The sequence below is a fragment of the Tachysurus vachellii genome, chromosome 21 (assembly GCF_030014155.1).
Source record: "Tachysurus vachellii isolate PV-2020 chromosome 21, HZAU_Pvac_v1, whole genome shotgun sequence".
In the NCBI taxonomy this organism is placed as follows: Eukaryota; Metazoa; Chordata; class Actinopteri; order Siluriformes; family Bagridae; genus Tachysurus; species Tachysurus vachellii.
In genome coordinates, this window is record NC_083480.1 from 18,907,464 (window position 1) to 18,925,548 (window position 18,085).

General features: G+C 40.4%; 1 protein-coding gene and 1 pseudogene across 1 annotated transcript; one reads left to right on the plus strand and one right to left on the minus strand.

Annotated features, from left to right (window-relative positions):
- The first annotated feature begins 1,343 nt into the window (after window positions 1–1,343).
- LOC132837670 (NACHT, LRR and PYD domains-containing protein 9-like) lies at window positions 1,344–12,370 on the plus strand. The gene is made up of 9 exons (XM_060857475.1): window positions 1,344–1,362; window positions 1,516–1,637; window positions 2,083–2,199; window positions 2,633–2,681; window positions 2,886–3,033; window positions 3,263–5,039; window positions 11,134–11,307; window positions 11,541–11,717; window positions 11,874–12,370. Exons 2-9 carry the CDS (start codon window positions 1,585–1,587, stop codon window positions 11,959–11,961), a joined length of 2,583 nt encoding a protein of 860 aa, XP_060713458.1. The 5' UTR covers window positions 1,344–1,362; window positions 1,516–1,584; the 3' UTR covers window positions 11,962–12,370.
- Window positions 12,371–14,107: 1,737 nt separating this feature from the next.
- On the minus strand, window positions 14,108–14,226 carry LOC132837697 (5S ribosomal RNA; annotated as a pseudogene).
- Window positions 14,227–18,085: the final 3,859 nt, after the last annotated feature.

Here is an 18,085-nt window from a genome sequence, read left to right on the forward strand (position 1 = left end):
TGACTTCTTGCTTGGTTTATCCTTGGATTTGTTGATGTGTTACACTTTGTATATATACATTTATTTCACTGCAAAATATGTCACTGTTTCACTGGCAGTAGGGGTGTGGATACCTCTTTTCTTTGGGAGTGGGTTCTTTTTCTGTGTGTTTTGGTAGGGAGTTAGGGAAGTTCCCCTGTATTTTTTCTTTTCTTTGCTTTCAGGTAAGGATAGTTATTTAACTATTAGACCTTTTTGTTTGTTATTTTGGCCTTGGCCCACCTTGAAGAGACGCCTGTTTACTGTTGGCTGTATGTATCATTATTTGTTTGTAAATACACTTACCTAGAAATTCTACTTTGTGGTTTCTTTTGGTATTTATAAAGGTATCCATTCACTGAATCCCGAGCTATAACGCTGTGCAGCCCAACCCTAGACTGGGTTGTAACAAATAAATTAAACTCCATTCTGCGTTTTACATACCTTCAGCATTGACTACGGTCCTGCTTCCTGAAAGGATTTCATCTTTAGGGGGTTTTAGCCCTCAGTGAGAATTTAAAACAAGAAGAGTTTTATATTATATATTATATGACTACATAGTAAGCCAAAAGTTATGCTATTATTTAAAATGGAAAAAGTGGACACAAATTTTATGCATGATGTAATGATGCCAGTCTAGAATTAAATCAGTTCAGGTTTGTGTGCATTCTCTACAAACACTGTGTCCAATGAATGCGGCCATTAATAAAAAAATATTCACAAGACAAAAACCAAATCAATACATGTTATTTTTATTTAGTATTGAATTTATTGTTTGCATTAATATTTTGTTTGTGCTATCACCTCTGGTAATAAGAATAGTGAAATTTCACTGCTTTTTGGTTGCCGTCTTTATGGTTTTCCGCCAATTAACGTTATAGATAAATGCCTCCAACTCTGACTGACTCTGTGCTTCTCCGATCAGATAAAGCAGACAGCTGAAGATGCACTTTTGAAAGACTACAACGCACACGCGTAAAAACAAAATAAAAAAAAATCGCTCTTGGATCAAACTGATAAATAACTTTCTTTCCCATCAATGACATGTGCTGCATTTTAAAGTAATATATATATTTTTTATTTATGAAAGTAGAAATTATACTTTTAGTTTTAGGGTGGCTGAGATCACAGACAGGGGGGCTGGAGCCACCCTACAAAAGGTCTAGAACCACCCTACAAAAGGTCTAGAACCACCCCTTTATGGGTGTCGGAACCATTATATGTGTGTTTGTGTGTGTGGGTGTGGGTGTGTGTGCCCTTTGCCCCCTCTGCAGTATAAACTGAAAATCAGCAGCTCCATTTTGTGTGGAGTGAAAACTAAAAGATTTCAGGAGTAAAAACACAGTGAGTATCTAAAGCTCTAATATATAAACACACTGAAGTGACACTAGATGCAGAAGAGTTTTGTGGGTTTGTACTGAAGCTTTAATGTACACAGGTTGTTTTATAACTTGATAGCGTAACTATTTCCTGTAAGTGAACTCTGTGCTGATTCAGGGTGTAATTTAACACACCGATGTTGGAGTGAAGTAAACGTGTGTCCTGCTGTAATCTGGAGAAGGAGACATGACCTCCAACATGAGTGTGTCTGGAAAACAGGACTTAAAGAAAGACGAGAGGTGACTTACTTTTACATTCACCAGCAATAAATACACACCGTCTCATGGGAACACATCTGTATCTCTAAACACTCACTAGTTAACACAGGAACTCAACTTTGCTTTAAGGTGTTTAATAGCAGTGAATATATCACTGATCTGATCTAAGAACAGTTTAGACAAATCATTCACTGAGAGAAGAGTAAAAAGGACTGTGTAATGTGGAGCATAAGAGCAGCATAGCTTTGTGTCAGTGAACTCTACAGGCTTTAAGACCCAGCTGAGTCAGTTAGCTGTGATTGGGACTCCTGATATCAGTGTAATTCCTGACTTATGAGGCCTGTCTCCTGTTTGAATAAGTGTACAGACTGGATCTGAATTAAAAAGATGGAATTATTGGTGTTTAATGATGAACACATTGTTTAACAGTGCTGAGTATTAATTATTGCTGATATTTCTGTTCTAGAATGATGGAGGGAAAGAGATCAGACTCACCAGAACCCAGCTGTATGTCCATGAAGAGTGACGTGTCAATGGGAGAACCAATACACTTCAGAGACAGAGACAGTTCTAATGATGTGAGGTCAGTATAGTGAGGTGTTTTACAGCAGTGTTCCACCTGATCAAACTCACTCGTCTCATTATGAAGCCCTTCATGAGCTTTATCAGGTGTTGAAGCAGTAAAACACTAAACTGTGCAGTGCTGCAGCTCTCGGACTGGCAGTGAGGAAAAGTGCTTTAAGAGTTCAGTTCAGTCTGCAGTCCCTGAGCTGGAGGGTCTGTGGTGTTACAGAAGAACATTTACACCTGGGACATTAATGACAATATACAGATTTTATTCATTTATTCAAACATTTGTTTCTAAACATGTTGGTGTCAGTTAGGAAATCCTGAAATCGGTGTATTGTGTTAAGAGGATAGTGTTAAATATCTGTCTCTGTATTTATTAGTGTGTGATTTCGGCAGCTATGAATACATATAGTCCATATTACATGATGGGTTTTGTTTGTTCACAGACCACAAAAATCAAACATCAGCAGAAAACAGCTGGACTCTATATTCAAGGTGTGTGTGTTGTTTTCAAAGTGTGTAATGTGTGTGTTGTGATCCCTTGTAATGTCTTGATGTGCAGCAGCATTAAGGGTAATCAGTTGTATGAGTTTTAAATGTGACAATAAAAACAGACTTTTCTTCTTTTGATAAAATAAAAGCCTCTCTCACTGTGTAACATGACAATATTTAGATCTGTTCCTGTGTGTTTCTAACAAGGAGCTGAGTCCAGATTACCCAGCATGCACTGAGAGGGAGGTGGAGGATGAGGAGGATCTGCACAGTGTCAGAGAGGGAGCGCTGAAGATCACACTGCACGTCCTGAAGAACATGAACCACACAGATCTCGCTAACACACTGCACAACAGTAAGAGCTCTGAGTCATGACTTTATTCCATCAGCTTCACTTTAGAGAGAGGAAATAGTTTTAGATATGAACACTTTTAGTTTTAAATTTAATTTTAATATCATGTTGTATCTGTTCATGGTCCAGCTTCAATAATATTTAGTACATCAGTCAGGAATTAATAGCAGTGTTTGAACGATTTTGCATTATAACTATTTATTACTAAACTAGATATTACTTTGTTTATTAGAACTCACCTCTGTGTATCAGACAAAGTTGAAGTCCAAGCTGAGAGAGAAGTTTAAAAGAATTAATGAAGGAATCTCACAGCATGGAAGCTCAGCACTTCTGAATGAGATCTACACTGAGCTCTACATCACAGACGGTTGGAGTGGAGACGTCAATAATGAACATGAGGTGAGACAGATTGAGACGGCGTCCAGGAGACCAGCAACACAGGAGAAACCCATCAAATGTAATGAGATCTTTAAAGACAAGTCCATCAGAACTGTGCTGACTAAAGGAGTTGCTGGAATTGGAAAAACAGTCTCTGTGCAGAAGTTCATTCTGGACTGGGCTGAAGGAGAAGTAAATCAGGACATCACCTTCATGTTTCCACTTCCCTTTAGAGAGCTGAATCTGATGAAGCAGCAAAATCTCAGTCTGATGAATCTTCTTCATCATTTTTTCCCAGAAATAAGAAAACTAGAATCAATAGACTGTGACTCCTACAAAATGGTGTTGATCTTTGATGGTCTGGATGAGTGTCGACTCCCTCTAAATTTCCAGAAGAATGAGATATTGTGTGATGTGACAGAGTCAGCCTCAGTGGATGTGCTGCTGACGAACCTCATCAAGGGGAATCTGCTTCCCTCTGCTCTCCTCTGGATAACCACAAGACCAGGAGCAGCCAATCAGATCCCTCCTGAGTGTGTAGACCAGGTAACAGAGGTACGAGGCTTCAGTGATCCTCAGAAAGAGGAGTACTTCAGGAAGAGGATCAGTGATCAGAGCCTGGCCGATAACATCATCACTCACCTGAAGTCTTCAAGAAGCCTCTACATCATGTGCCACATCCCAGTCTTCTGCTGGATCTCAGCCACTGTTCTAGAGAGAATGTTGGGTGAAGCAGAGGGTGGAGAGATCCCCAAGACTCTGACTCAAATGTACACACACTTCCTGATCTTTCAGATCAAACACAAGGACCAAAAGTACCATCAGAAATGTGACCCTGATCCTCAGCAGACCAGAGAGAGTATCATGGCACTGGGAAAACTGGCTTTCCACCAGCTGGAGAAAGGAAACCTGATCTTCTATGAGGAAGATCTGACAGAGTGTGACATTGATGTCAGAGAAGTGTCAGTGTACTCAGGAGTGTGTACCCAGATCTTCAGAGAGGAGTTTGGGCTTCACCTGGGGAAGGTGTTCAGCTTCATACATCTGAGTGTTCAGGAGTTTCTGGCTGCTTTATATGTATTTTTCTGCTTTATTTTAAGAAATACAAATGTGCTTGTGGGGCAAAGCACTGGGCTTTTTAATTTCTTCAGAAATCCAACCATGTCTGATCTCCTCAGGAGTTCAGTGGACAAGGCCTTACAGAGTGAGAATGGACATCTGGACCTTTTCCTCCGCTTCCTTCTGGGTCTCTCACTGGAGACCAATCAAACTCTTTTACGAGACTTAATGCCACAGACAGGAAGCAGATCTCACAGCAAACAGGAAACAGTGGAGTACATCAAGGAGAAGATCAGGGAGAATCCATCTCCAGAGAAATCCATCAATCTGTTCCACTGTCTGAATGAACTGAATGATCATTCTCTAGTGCAGGAAGTACAAACTTTCCTGTACAGAGGAGGTGACAGTTGTCACTATGGAACCAGACTCTCTCCAGCTCAGTGGTCAGTGCTGGTGTTTGTGTTACTGACCTCAGAACAGGAGCTGGATGTGTTTAATTTGAGGAAATATGATCCATCACATGAAGGTCTTCTGAGGCTGCTGCCAGTGGTCAAAGCCTCCAGAAAAGCTGAGTGAGTATTTTTATTTATAAATGTATTACTGCATGGTTTATTATTTTAATGTAACACTGAACTGCACTGTTTGGATTAATGTTAGTTAATAGTTCCTCTAATCATCTTTAAACAAACCTCCGGTACTTTTACAGAAGATTGTTTCACTTTTTACACTAACATGTTATATCTGAACTGAGGGCTGGGCCACATGGACAAAATCTTATAACATCATATGAGTCATTTTATAGCTTTTATATATGAATCATGAAAAATTAAGCGTTCTCTAAAATTTATGAAAAAATATCTATACAAAATAACTGCATGCATTTAAGAACTAAAGACATTTCTGAACTAACACCAGTGAAAGACTTTTCTGTTTATATTGAAAGTGACATTTAACAAAACTCACACAGATGAGAAAAACATCAGAGGGCATATATAGTGTGGATTTTATATAAGTATGACACAGTATGAAGTGATATGACAGATAGAGCTGTACAAAAGGAATTTCATTATGAATATATACAGCTATATATATACACAGACTAGACAGAATAAATATGGATGGACATACAGAAGTGTAATGATGGGTGGTGCAAGGATGCATGATTTTAAAGTGGTGCAAAATAGTGCAAAACACAGAAGAAAAGTGACAGTACAGTGGTGATTGTTAACACCATATCAGCTGTTCAGTGCAGAAACAGCCACAGGAAAGAAGCTATTTTTCAGTCTGTTTGTTCTGGCTCTGAGACAACGGTAGCGTCTGCCCGATGGGAGAAGTGTAAACAGTACCTCGCTGATGCCCCTCGCCCTTTGCAAACAGCGTTTTTTGAAAATGTCCTCCAAGGTGGGCAGTTTAGTACCGATGATTTGTTGGGCGGTTTTCACCACCCTTTGAAGGGCTTTACGGTCTGAAGCTGTGCAGCTGCTGTACCACACTGAGATGCAGCTTGTGAGGATACTCTCAATGGTACAGCGGTAAAAGTTCTCCAGTATCCTGTAGCACAGACGAGACTTTTTAAGTCTCCTCAGAAAATATAGGCACTATTGTGCCTTTCTGATCAGGATGGAAGAGTTCAGAGACCAAGTGAGGTCCTCAGAGATGTGTATTCCAAGGAACTTGAAGCTGGGTACACGCTCAACAGCAGTTCCGTTGATGTAAATTGGAGGATGAGTGTGATTGCCAGCACGTCTGAAATCCACAATGACCTCCTTGGTCTTTTTGGTGTTAAGTTTCAGGTTATTGTCCTCACACCATGCTACTAGGTGCTGGATCTGCTCCCTGTAAGCCGTCTCGTCGTTACCTTCAATCAGGCTTACCACTGTGGTGTCATCTGCGAACTTTATAATGCTGTTTGAGGTATGGACAGGTATGCAGTCATGGGTGAAAAGGGAGTATAGTAGTGGAGACAATGCACATCCCTGGGGGGACCCCAGTGCTGATTGTGAGACTGGAGGAGGTGACAGTGTTCAGACGAACAGACTGTGATCTGTTCGTAAGGAAGTCCAGAGTCCAATTGCAGAGTTGTGTGCTGATGCCAAGTTGTTCCAGCTTCAGGATTAGCTTGGAAGTGCTAACTGTATTAAAAGCTGAGCTGAAATCAACAAACAGCATCCTGGCATAGGTGTCAGGTTTATCCAAGTGAGTCAGGGCAGAATGAAGTACAGTGGAAATGGCGTCGTCAGTTGATCTATTTGGGCGATAGGCAAATTGGTAAGGGTCCAGGCTGGGTGGCAGACAGGCTTTAAGGTGGGTGAGGACCAGTCTATCGAAGCACTTAGCTACTTTTCCAAGATGGCGGCACGTCAGTAGCACACAGCGGCCTCTCCGTATTCAATAGGCTAAAAACAAACCCTAGACGGCCAGCTCTCCCGTCCATTCTACTAGCCAACGTTTGCTCCCTGGACAATAAACTGGACTACATCTGACTCGAACGCTCTACACGGCGAGTGATTAGAAACTGCTGCGTGTTTGTTTTCATGGAGACGTGGCTCAGCGACAGAGTTCCGGACGCCGCCATTCATCTGGACGGGCTAACTTCATTTAGAGCCGACAGAAATGCAGCTCTGTGTGGTAATACTCGCGGTGGTGGTGTGTGTGTTTATATCAACATGGACTGGTGCAAGAACTCTGTGCTTATTTCTACTTACTGCTCATCGTCAGTGGAGTTTGTGACTGTTAGATGCAGACCATTTTATTTACCACGGGAATTTACTACTGTTTTCATTGTCGGAGTTTACATTCCTCCTAGTGCTATTGCTAAAGAGGTGCTAAGTGAGCTATACGGAGCTATTAGCGACCTACAGAATGTTCACCCCGACGGACTTTTTATCATCGCCGGAGATTTCAACAAAGCGTGCACATGACCAGACAATCCACATCCACTTCAAGGACAGCGGAGACACCTGGCGCATGTGGCAGGGCATACTGCAATCACAAACTACAAGACAGCTTCACCTGCTTGTGATAGCGACGCCTCCCTCCCAGACGCGCTGAACGATTTTTACGCTTGGTTCGAGGTACAGAACAACGTAACGCCAAGGAAGACCATCCCTCCCCCCGACGACCAGGTACTCTGTCTATCCACAGCCGATGTGAGGAGATCTCTATGCAGAGTTAACCCACGGAAGGCTGCTGGACCAGACAACATACCTGGCAGGGTGCTCAGAGAATGTGCAGAACAGCTAGCGGATGTCTTTACGGACATCTTCAACATTTCCCTGAGCAGCACCGTTGTTCCTACGTGCCTCAAAACAACCACCATCATTCCTGTCCCAAAGAAGTCTACAGTGTCCTGCCTCAATGACTATCGTCCCGTTGTTATGAAGTGCTTCGAGAAGCTCGTCATGAGGCACATCAAGACCCAGCTACCACCCTCACTGGACCCCCTACAGTTCGCGTATAGTCCAAACCGCTCCACAGACGATGCCATTGCCACAGCCCTCCACTTAGCCTTCACCCACCTGGACAATAAAGATACTTATGTATGAATGCTGTTCATAGACTTTAGTTCAGCATTCAATACAATCATCCCTCAGCACCTGATTGGGAAGCTGAGCCTGCTGGGACTAAACACCTCCCTCTGCAACTGGATCCTGGACTTCCTGACTGGGAGACCTCAGTCAGTCCGGATCGGGAACAGCATCTCCAGCACCACCACAATGAACACTGGAGCTCCTCAAGGATGCGTGCTCAGTCCACTGCTGTTCACTCTGCTGACTCACGACTGTGCAGAAATGCACAGATCGAATCATATTATCAAGTTCACCGATGACACGACCGTGGTGGGTCTCATCAACAAGAATGACGAGTCAGCTCACAGAGAGGAGGTGCAACAGCTAACTACCTGGTGTAGAGCCAACAACCTGTCTCTGATTGTTGATAAAAATAAAGAGATGGTTGTGGACTTCAGGAGAGCCCGAACAACGACGGATCATCCGTAGGGATCGTCAAAAGCACCAAATTTCTTGGTGTTCATCTAGCAGAGAACCTCACCTGGTCACTCAACACCAGCGCCATCACCAAGAAAGCCCAGCAGCGTCTCTACTTCCTACGAAGGCTGAGAAAGGCACATCTCCCTCCCCCCATCCTGACCATGTTCTACAGAGGGACCATTGAGAGCATCCTGAGCAGCTGCATCACTGTCTGGTTTGGGAACTGTAACATCTCGGATCACAAAACCCTGCAGCAGATAGTGAGGACAGCAGAGAAGATCATTGGGGTCTCTCTTCCCTCTATCATGGACACTTACACCACACGCTGCATCCACAAAGCCAACAGCATTGTGGATGACCCCACACACCCCTCACACACACTCTTCACCCTCCTGCCATCTGGAAAAAGGTACTGAAGCATTCAGGCCCTAACAGCCAGACTGTGTAACAGTTTCCTCCCACAAGCCATCATACTTCTCAATAACTGAACTGACTTGTACTGAGCACAACATACACACACACATCATCTGTATGGACTGCACAGACCTACACAAAACACACACTGACACATCAAACTGTTACGTGCTGCTTACAATCCATCAAACTGTTTACATGCTGTTTTGCACACTTTTCTGCTGTTTTTGCACAAACCGTCCAACATTTCTGCTGTTTTTGCACATATTGTACAATATCTCAGCATTTTCACACATACTATACAATATTTCAGTCAATTGCTGTTTTTTTTTTTTTTTTTTTTTTTTGCACAATTCTATACTGTATATTGTCTCAAGGACCTGCTGCTAAGAAATTGTGTTCATTCTAATGTTACTGCACAAAATATTGTTTGAACATTCAGTATTCACATACAGTAAATACACTGGTCGGTCGTCGCTGTTTCTGTTACTGTTTATTGTCTTTTGTGTATTGCATTTTTTGTACTTTTTGTATTGTCTTGTAACTTTGTGTCTGCACTGTCTTTTGTCCTGCACTGTCTTGTCTGTCTTGTTTGTCTTGTCCTGCACTGTTTGCACAGTTGCACTTTATGTGGCTAAGACTACTTACATGTCCTTAGCCCTGTCTTTGTTTTATGTAACACCCTGATCCTGGAGAAACGTTGTCTCATTTCACTATGTACTGCAACAGCTATATGTGGTTGAAATGACAATAAAAGCTTCTTGACTTGACTTGACTTAGCGATGACAGGTGTGAGTGCAACGGGACGGGTCTCTGCGTCGGCGCCAGACATGTCCAGTCGGGATAAAGGGCTCGCTGTGATTCCTTACGAGCTCCGGTGGTATTTGATCAAATGCGAAAATAAAGTCCGAAACAGAGTTTGTGCAGATGTGACCAATATCTAAAAGTGACTGTCTGTTGAATGATATGCTCGCATGACAAAATCGTGCAAGCATGCAGAAGAATAATGCCTAAATAAACACAAATACGGCAAATCTGGAGAGACGCTGAGCCTACATTTGTTATTATGTTAGAAACAAGCTAGGCAGCTAACTCAGATGAGTGATGAAAATTTTCTTTCTCTAACACTTTACTGTTTGTAGAGGATGGAGTTTAAATGTGACTTTTTCTTTTTTTTTGCTTATCAAGTGTACAAGCAGGTAAAAAGAGAGAGGATGAATAATGTGTCACAGGTGAGTGTAGTGTCGTGACCGCTGTTATTAAAAAGTCCTGTTTTGTACTACTTGGAGCTCGACAAAGACACCAAACTGTTAATGACCGATCACATTCTTGTTCTTGGGTCGTGATTGTTGTTAATCTGTTGTGGTTGAATTATAGACACAGTTTTTTGTCTGGTTCACTGCATCAGAAGATGGTGGATGTGGTAAAAACAGACGGTGAACACAAAGACGGTTGCACGTGACAGTCGGTCAAGTTCACTTCTCAGTTGTGGAGGCATGAAAGACATGATCCCATTTGCTCTGTGGAGAAAGTCAAAGACATCTGTAGTAAACAGTACAATGTTCTTTCTAATATCCTTTATTTACATTGTTTATGATCGATGATAGATTTTTACACATCTATATTTTAAAAAAATACAAATCATGATCAAGAATCGTTTATAAGGTTAAAAATGTAATCTTTCTCTTTAGTTTGGATGTGTTTGGACGTATGTGAACACACTACCTGTACTCAGGTCCACACCAAACACCTGAACCAGTGTGTGTGTAAAACCAGAGGTCTGGAGGTGACAGATTTGTACCTGTACGAGCACAGAGAACAACACACACCAACTGTTTTAGTGTCTCTGTGAAATCCAACATATAACTGAGTGTAAAGTACGACTAGTATTGTCATGTTATTAACTGGTAGTGTACAGCTGTATAATTCTTTATTTTCTGTAATAAAATGCACTGTATCTGCAGTGTTGGTTGTAGAAACTTGAACACAGATCAGAGTGTAGTGTTTGTAGGCTGCTCGCTCTCACATGTGTGTGTTATGTACATGACCTAATGGTCTTATAATAAATTGTAGCTGAGAGATTGTGGAGTGCAGAAAGACGTCCCTGCTCCTGTAAATGTACTGATGTGGTGTCCTGTCCTCTGATTTGTGTGTGTGACACAAACACACTGACATTTCTGTTACATCTTCAACTTTAGCTGGATTATGGCTGTGTTTGTGTGTTTGAGATCGGGGTTCTGATATTTCATCATTTCTCTTCCAGTCTGTGGGGGTGTAATCTGACAGAGGAAAGCTGTAGAGTTCTGTCCTCAGTTCTCAGCTCAAACTCCTCCAGTCTGACAGAACTGGACCTGAGTGGCAATGAACTGCAGGATTCAGGAATGAAGCTGCTCTCTGATGGACTGAAGAATCCACACTGTACACTGGAGATACTGAGGTATACACACACACACACACACACACACACACACACACACACACAGAGTTTTAATAAACACTACAACATCCAGTTCTCCTCTGTGGTAACTGTAATTGTAGTGATCTGATATATTGTCATTGTTGTGTGTGTGAGATGGAGAGTAAATGTACTGTATATAAAGATTTTGTGTAGTTCATGTTTTAATACTAAAACCGAGTGTGTTAAGTGTGAGAAGGTTTTCTTTCTTGCAGGATGTGTGACTGCAGTATTACAGATGAAGGTTGTGCTGCTCTGGCTTCAGCTCTGAGGTCAAACTCCTCATCACACCTGAGAGAACTGGATCTGAACAATAATAATCCAGGAGAATCAGGAGTGAAGCTGCTCTCTGATCTACTGAAGGATCCACACTGTAAACTGGAGACACTGATGTGAGTTACTGACTTACTGTCTCTTTACTGTATGATATTGAGTAATATTCACTGTGTGCTGTAAAATGTCACATCTAATGTGTGTATTTATGCTTCTGTTGTTCATAAGCAATGTGTTTAAATGTGTCTGTAATTCTGTCCTGTTGTGTTTTTCAGCATTAAGGGTAATAAACTCACCAGGTCTGGTGTAGGACAGGAGTCTCTCCTCAGACCTTTTTCCAGGATAAATCAGTTATGGAGGTGAAGCGTTAGAACACGTCCCACATTTCCAGCAGTTTGGGAGCTGAATCATTCATATTCAGATGTAGAAGATAATAACAATAACTGTGACTGATCACATCCTTTTATCCTCTCAGCTACAACTTCACACTTTAACATCTTTTACAATCCAAAGTCAAATCCTTCAGCATCTACACACAACACAGAGATATCATCACATCATCACACTGATTACACAAATACACATCCATGTGTTACAGATGTTTAGAGATTATTTTTACCTCTTTAATTGTATCTCAAATTTGTTTCTCCACAGATGATTGACTCACAGTTGTGATCTTGATTTATTTATTTTCCTTTAAAAGTGTCTTCTTTTCAAACCCTTTTCACCAAACACTTTTAAAATCTTTATTAAAATTCCTTTAAACATTAAAGGAATCTTCTTTTTTGTGTAGTTGATCTATTTTTCTATATTTTCATTTCTTCTTTCTTAATTTCCTCATGAGATTTTGTCATCTTGTTTTTATATAATTTAACTTCTTATTTTTTCCTCTTTCCACCATATATTTTGCTTTATTTCTTCATTTTGCCCCCTCGAGTTCTTTCTCCTCCCTTTTTTATATTTTTGTTCTCTTTGGCCAATTCATTCTCTAATTTTTTAAAATGTACTTTTACTTGTTATTTTTCTTTTCTTTCTTTCTTTCTTTCTTTCTTTCTTTCTTTCTTTCTTTCTTTCTTTCTTTCTTTCTTTCTTTCTCCCATTCTACAATGTTTAATTAAAAATGTTTTATTAAACATGTAACATTATCTTCCTCATTCATTTCATTTCCTTTTTCTTTTTCTATAATTTCTCTAAACTTAAAATCATAGTGGTTTTTCTTTAAACTTTCTGTATTTAGAATCCATACACTTTGTCCCCTTTCTTCATTATTCCAGGCTTAAAAAATAAAAACTCATGATACTCAAACTTGTTTCCTTATATCCTTATATCCAGGGTTGGGGGTTCGATTCCCACCTCCACCTTGTGTGTGTGGAGTTTGCATGTTCTCCCCGTGCCTCGGGGGTTTCCTCCGGGTACTCCGGTTTCCTCCCCCGGTCCAAAGACATGCATGGTAGGTTGATTGGCATCTCTGGAAAATTGCCCGTAGTGTGTGAGTGTGTGAGTGAATGAGTGTGTGTGTGTGTGTCCTGCGATGGGTTGGCACTCCGTCCAGGGTGTATCCTGCCTTGATGCCCGATGACGCCTGAGGCACAGGCTCACCGTGACCCGAGGTAGTTCGGATAAGCGGTAGAAAATGAATGAATGAATGAATGATTTTGTCCGTAAAGTTTTCTACATTTCTTGTACATGAAATAAGGTCAATCATTGTCCTGCAAATTTTTCACTATATCTCTTCTTTTCTTCCTACATTTCTCTCTCTCCGCACGTCTATCAGGTTGTTTTCAGTCATTAGATCCTTTAGTTCTTTTCTCTCTGTATCTGATTTAATAACCATCCCATCTGCCATATCGAGTTTACTGAAAACAATCACTGCAAGTCCCATCATTATTATTTCTTTATGCTTCTTTAAAATAATTTTTAAAGGATTAAATAATTCTTTCTTTTCTTTTTTATCTGTTGGGTCATGTACATTTACTAAACTGACAAAAAGGAGAACTAAAACTTCACTGTGTAGAAGCAAATTCTAGTATTTCAGCGCTCTTATTTGTACCCCAGGTGTGTATGTGTGTGTGTTCATGCATCCTCCCTGGTTACTGAAGATGTCTCCCTTTGAGTTATCACCTCAGCAAGGCCACATTCCATCTACAGTTCTTATCGAGCACCTGCACACACACACACACACACACACACACACCTCTAAAGTTACCATCTTTCTAGCATGTACAAATGTAACAGTTAGAATAAGGGCCTCTTGTTCATTCTCCCTTGTCTTTCACACAGAATTTACTGTAAAAGCACATAACAATTATATAAAAACACTCATGCTATTTAAAATTTCCGCTACACCAGCCTCTAGACTGCTTTAAGCTGCTGTCAGGTAGTTTTAAAAAAAAAATTAAAAACAAAGTGAAATGGAGGAGAGCTTCACTCTCCTGACTGCTGCCACTGAATAATAAAATGATGTTGTTACAGAATTCAAACAGTAAAGTAAATGAATGTCTTTGTCAAAAGTTTACAGCACCTGGTATTCCCAGGCAGTCGCACATCCAAGTACTAACCAGGCCCGACTCTGCTTAGCTTCCGAGATCAGACGAGATCAAGCGTTCACAGGTTGGTTTGGCTGCAACAAAACAGTTAATCAGCTTAATCAGTTAGACATGTAATTTTCTATTAAATAATAACAGTCTGTAATTGATTTCATAAGACTTTTGTATAAAATAAGTAGTGTGTGTTGTCAAGATTGAGATCACAATCTTGTGTATCACACAAGATTGTGTATCACAATGACAAAAAGTCTAAAACAAATAAACATCCCAAAATAACCTGTAAAAATGTCCAGCAATGTTTACAGTGTTAAAAGTCTTATAAGATATTTACTATTCTTCTGCATGAAGTGTTTTCTGTAGTAATGTTTTCAAAGTTCTGACTGGTACTGTATATGTTCATATGCTTATTGGTGCGTGCATTTATGACAGTGTTACTATTACTACTGTTTTTCACATAAGAACATAGGGTACCAAGTAAAAACACTTACCATGGAGTTTATGTTACATTCCACACATCGCACAAGTGCACGGTAAATAGATAACAGTTTAGTGAAAGCGACTATTTAATGTGATTTGGTTTGCCATATGGATCTTATCTTGACTTGACTGAGTGACCTTAGAATGACCGCCTAATATTATTTTAATATTATAAAAACCGAAACAGCACAAACGAAACTTTTAGCAGCACAAACGGAGCACAAACGAACAAGATTATTTTGTTGAATTTGGTGCATGTCTGGGGGCTGATGACGTCATCGGCCAATAATTCAGTGTTTAATATTTAATAAACCGAAACAGCACAAACGAAACTTTTAGCAGCACAAACCAGCACAAATGAAGCACAAATGAATGAGACTATGTTGGGTAAATTTGGAGCAGGTGGGGGGGGCTGAGTGACCTGGATTTTACTATAATTATTCTTTTAATATCTAAAAAACCAAAGCAGCACAAACGAAAATTTTTGCAGCACAAACCAGCACAAACGGAGCACAAACGAACAAGACTACAGTATATTGCTGACGTTTTGCATTGGGTGGGGGGCCAACTTCACACTGGTGCAATAGTCGGACTAAAAAAGGTAAATAACACCATATTGTATCCGGAGTGGCCGCTGTGTGCTACTGCAGCGCCGCCATCTTGGATCAAGCAACCAAAATAATGTTGTATCATTTATTTATAAAGGTGCATGAGAATATTATACTTATATTCTTATAGCAGTTTATTTAACAAACTTAATCTTCATGTAAGAGAGAAGAAATCTATTTGTTGAATTATTTAGTTTTAAACTGTTAAACTAAAATCATTTCTTTTTTGCCTTAATAAAGTGTGTAAATTTAAAATGTATTAAAAAAGGTTAATAAAACTGATGAATGATTGATTATTGATTCCGAGAGATATGACACATAATATGGATGATAAACTTTCCAGCTGTCGCCCAGCACTAATTTTATATGATTACACTTTATTATAGATGTTTTCTATACAGTGACACCAAAAGTATTTGGACACTTAATCCACACTTACATAAAAATAAAACTCCTTAATAAACATGTCGTCATTTATTTAAAAAAAAAAAATACAAATGTGTGTGTGTGTCTGTGTGTGTTCTCAGATCTCTACTGTCCCTAGTGTTAAATCTCCTCCTCTCTCAATCAGAGTCTCTTGTCTCATCTGAGCTTCTTTGGCCTCGCTCTCCCTCTCTTGCTTTTTCTTCATCTGCTGACTCTCTTTAGTCTTCTTCTTCTACTTTGTCAGCTTCTTCCTGAGCTTCTGGAACCATGGTATAAAAATGCACTTTAGCTTCTTATCAGCTGTCTCAAGTCCCTCCTTCGCACTTGCTTCCTTCTTTGGTTCTGAGGCCTCCAGCTCTTCTGTCATCTCCTGTATGGTAGCCATCTCTGGAATCTTCTCCTCCACTCTCCATTTTTCAGCTTCAACCTTTCTTCATTCATTTTTTTCCTCCAGAAACTCTTCCATGGCTCGAATCTCCAGGTCAATTCATTCATTCATTCATTTTCTACCGCTTATCTGAACTACCTCGGGTCACGGGGAGCCTGTGCCTATCTCAGGCGTCATCGGGCATCAAGGCAGGATACACCCTGGACGGAGTGCCAACCCATCACAGGGCACCCAGGTCAATTCACTCTTGGTTTATCTCTTTCTCCTTCTCCATGTTATTCTTTTCTTGCTCAAGCTTCAGCACATTCTTCGCTTTTTCTTCATGCTGCCCTTTCTTCATTTCCTTTCTTTCCTTCACCGAAGCATTAGTCACTTCTGTAGAGTGAACTTCTCTCTCCTTGCTCTTTATCAGCTCACTGTTCTTTCTCCTTCTGTTCGAAGTATTGCGAGGGACTGCGTCCAAGATGTCGATTGCCTGTTCGAGCTCCAACGGTCTCTTTATTTGAACCCTTTTCTTCAGCAGAACGACGATCACTTCTGTCGACCGAGCTGCTCTGGCTTTACTGTGTCTCAGCTGGAGCTCAAGTCTCTCTATGTCTTTCTCCAAGTAGCGTCTTCTCTTGACGTTCTTCCTCTTTCAGAGCTTCAGGAACCAGCCGACCCTCGTCATCTCGGGATCCATAGTCCTGGCTTTCTGCTTAATTTGGTCCACAGTTTCTTTCAGGTCATTCACCTCTTTTGTCATTTTCTCCAGCTCTGTTTCTTCTTCAAGAATTATTTGCTCCACTACCTTACAGTGTTTCCTCCAGCAGCCTTCAGTGATCTTCTGCCTTTTGTCAAACCGCTCTATCTCCGTTTCTGTGTTCCTTCTCTCTTCCTCAAGCTGGAGCATCAAGCTGTCTTTATCAGCCTGAAATCTTCTCCTCATTTTGTCCCTTTCCTTCAGCAGAGCCTCCATCTCTTCTCTGGTCTGAGCTTCTCTGGCCTCGTTCTCTCTCCGACGGAGCTCTGATCTCTCTTTCTCTTTCGTCATCTTCTCCATTTCCTCCAGCTCCAGCACCAACCTGTCTTTATCAGCCTGGAAGCGTTTCTCCATTTCATCTGTTTTCTTCAACAGAACCTCCATCTCTGAACATTTCAAATGAGAAATCATTAAGAATCATTAAAAAGTTGACACAGATTTCACACAGACATTCAGACACAACTTTCACAAAGAAACGTTCTCATAGCGTGAGCCGTGAAGCAGCATCGAGTTCTCTGCAAAGGAAACTTGTGTTATACAAACAGATCATTTTATTTCTCCTGTTTGCCTGAATGTCCTGTTAGATTCTCTGTCATTTCCACAAATGTACAAACTTGTAAGAGAGCGATTTAATCTGCAGCTTCGTCTGAACACAGTGTGAGTGTTTGTGTGATCGTCACAGAAACAGAACATCAACAGAATCACTCTGAATTATGCTTCAACGCATCATCACTCTGTTGTTTATATTCAAATTCAAATGTATTTTGATGGCGTTTAACAATTCACATTGTCTCAAAGCAGCTTTACGGAAGTATAGAAACAGAATGAAAAAGGAGAAAAAATAAATAAAAAAATAGAAATAAAGTTTTCACATTTAAAATGAAGATACTATTTATCTCTAGGGTTAGGGTTAGGGTTAGGGAAGTCAGTCTCCAAGATTGATATTAACAAGTTTAAGATTTTTTTTAGACCAGGTGTGTTTGCTTTTTAATTAATTAATTAGTTAATTTAGTTTTAAGAATTCATTTTGGCCTATTTAATGAGTTTAAGGTCATTAAATGGTCTTTTTATGAATTTCAGGACACATCATCAGTAGTGCACCTCAGATTTATCGGGTGTTTTGGCCTTTAGTCACTATACACCCTCCTCTGAGGTGGCCAGCCACAGGTCGATCAAGCCTCGGCTTGTGTCCCATGTCCAATCAGAAGTTTATTATTTCTAAAACTAAGTAACTACTCTGTATTGATTGATTTGTTAAACTATTTATCTATTTGATTATTTAATCTATCATTTATTTATT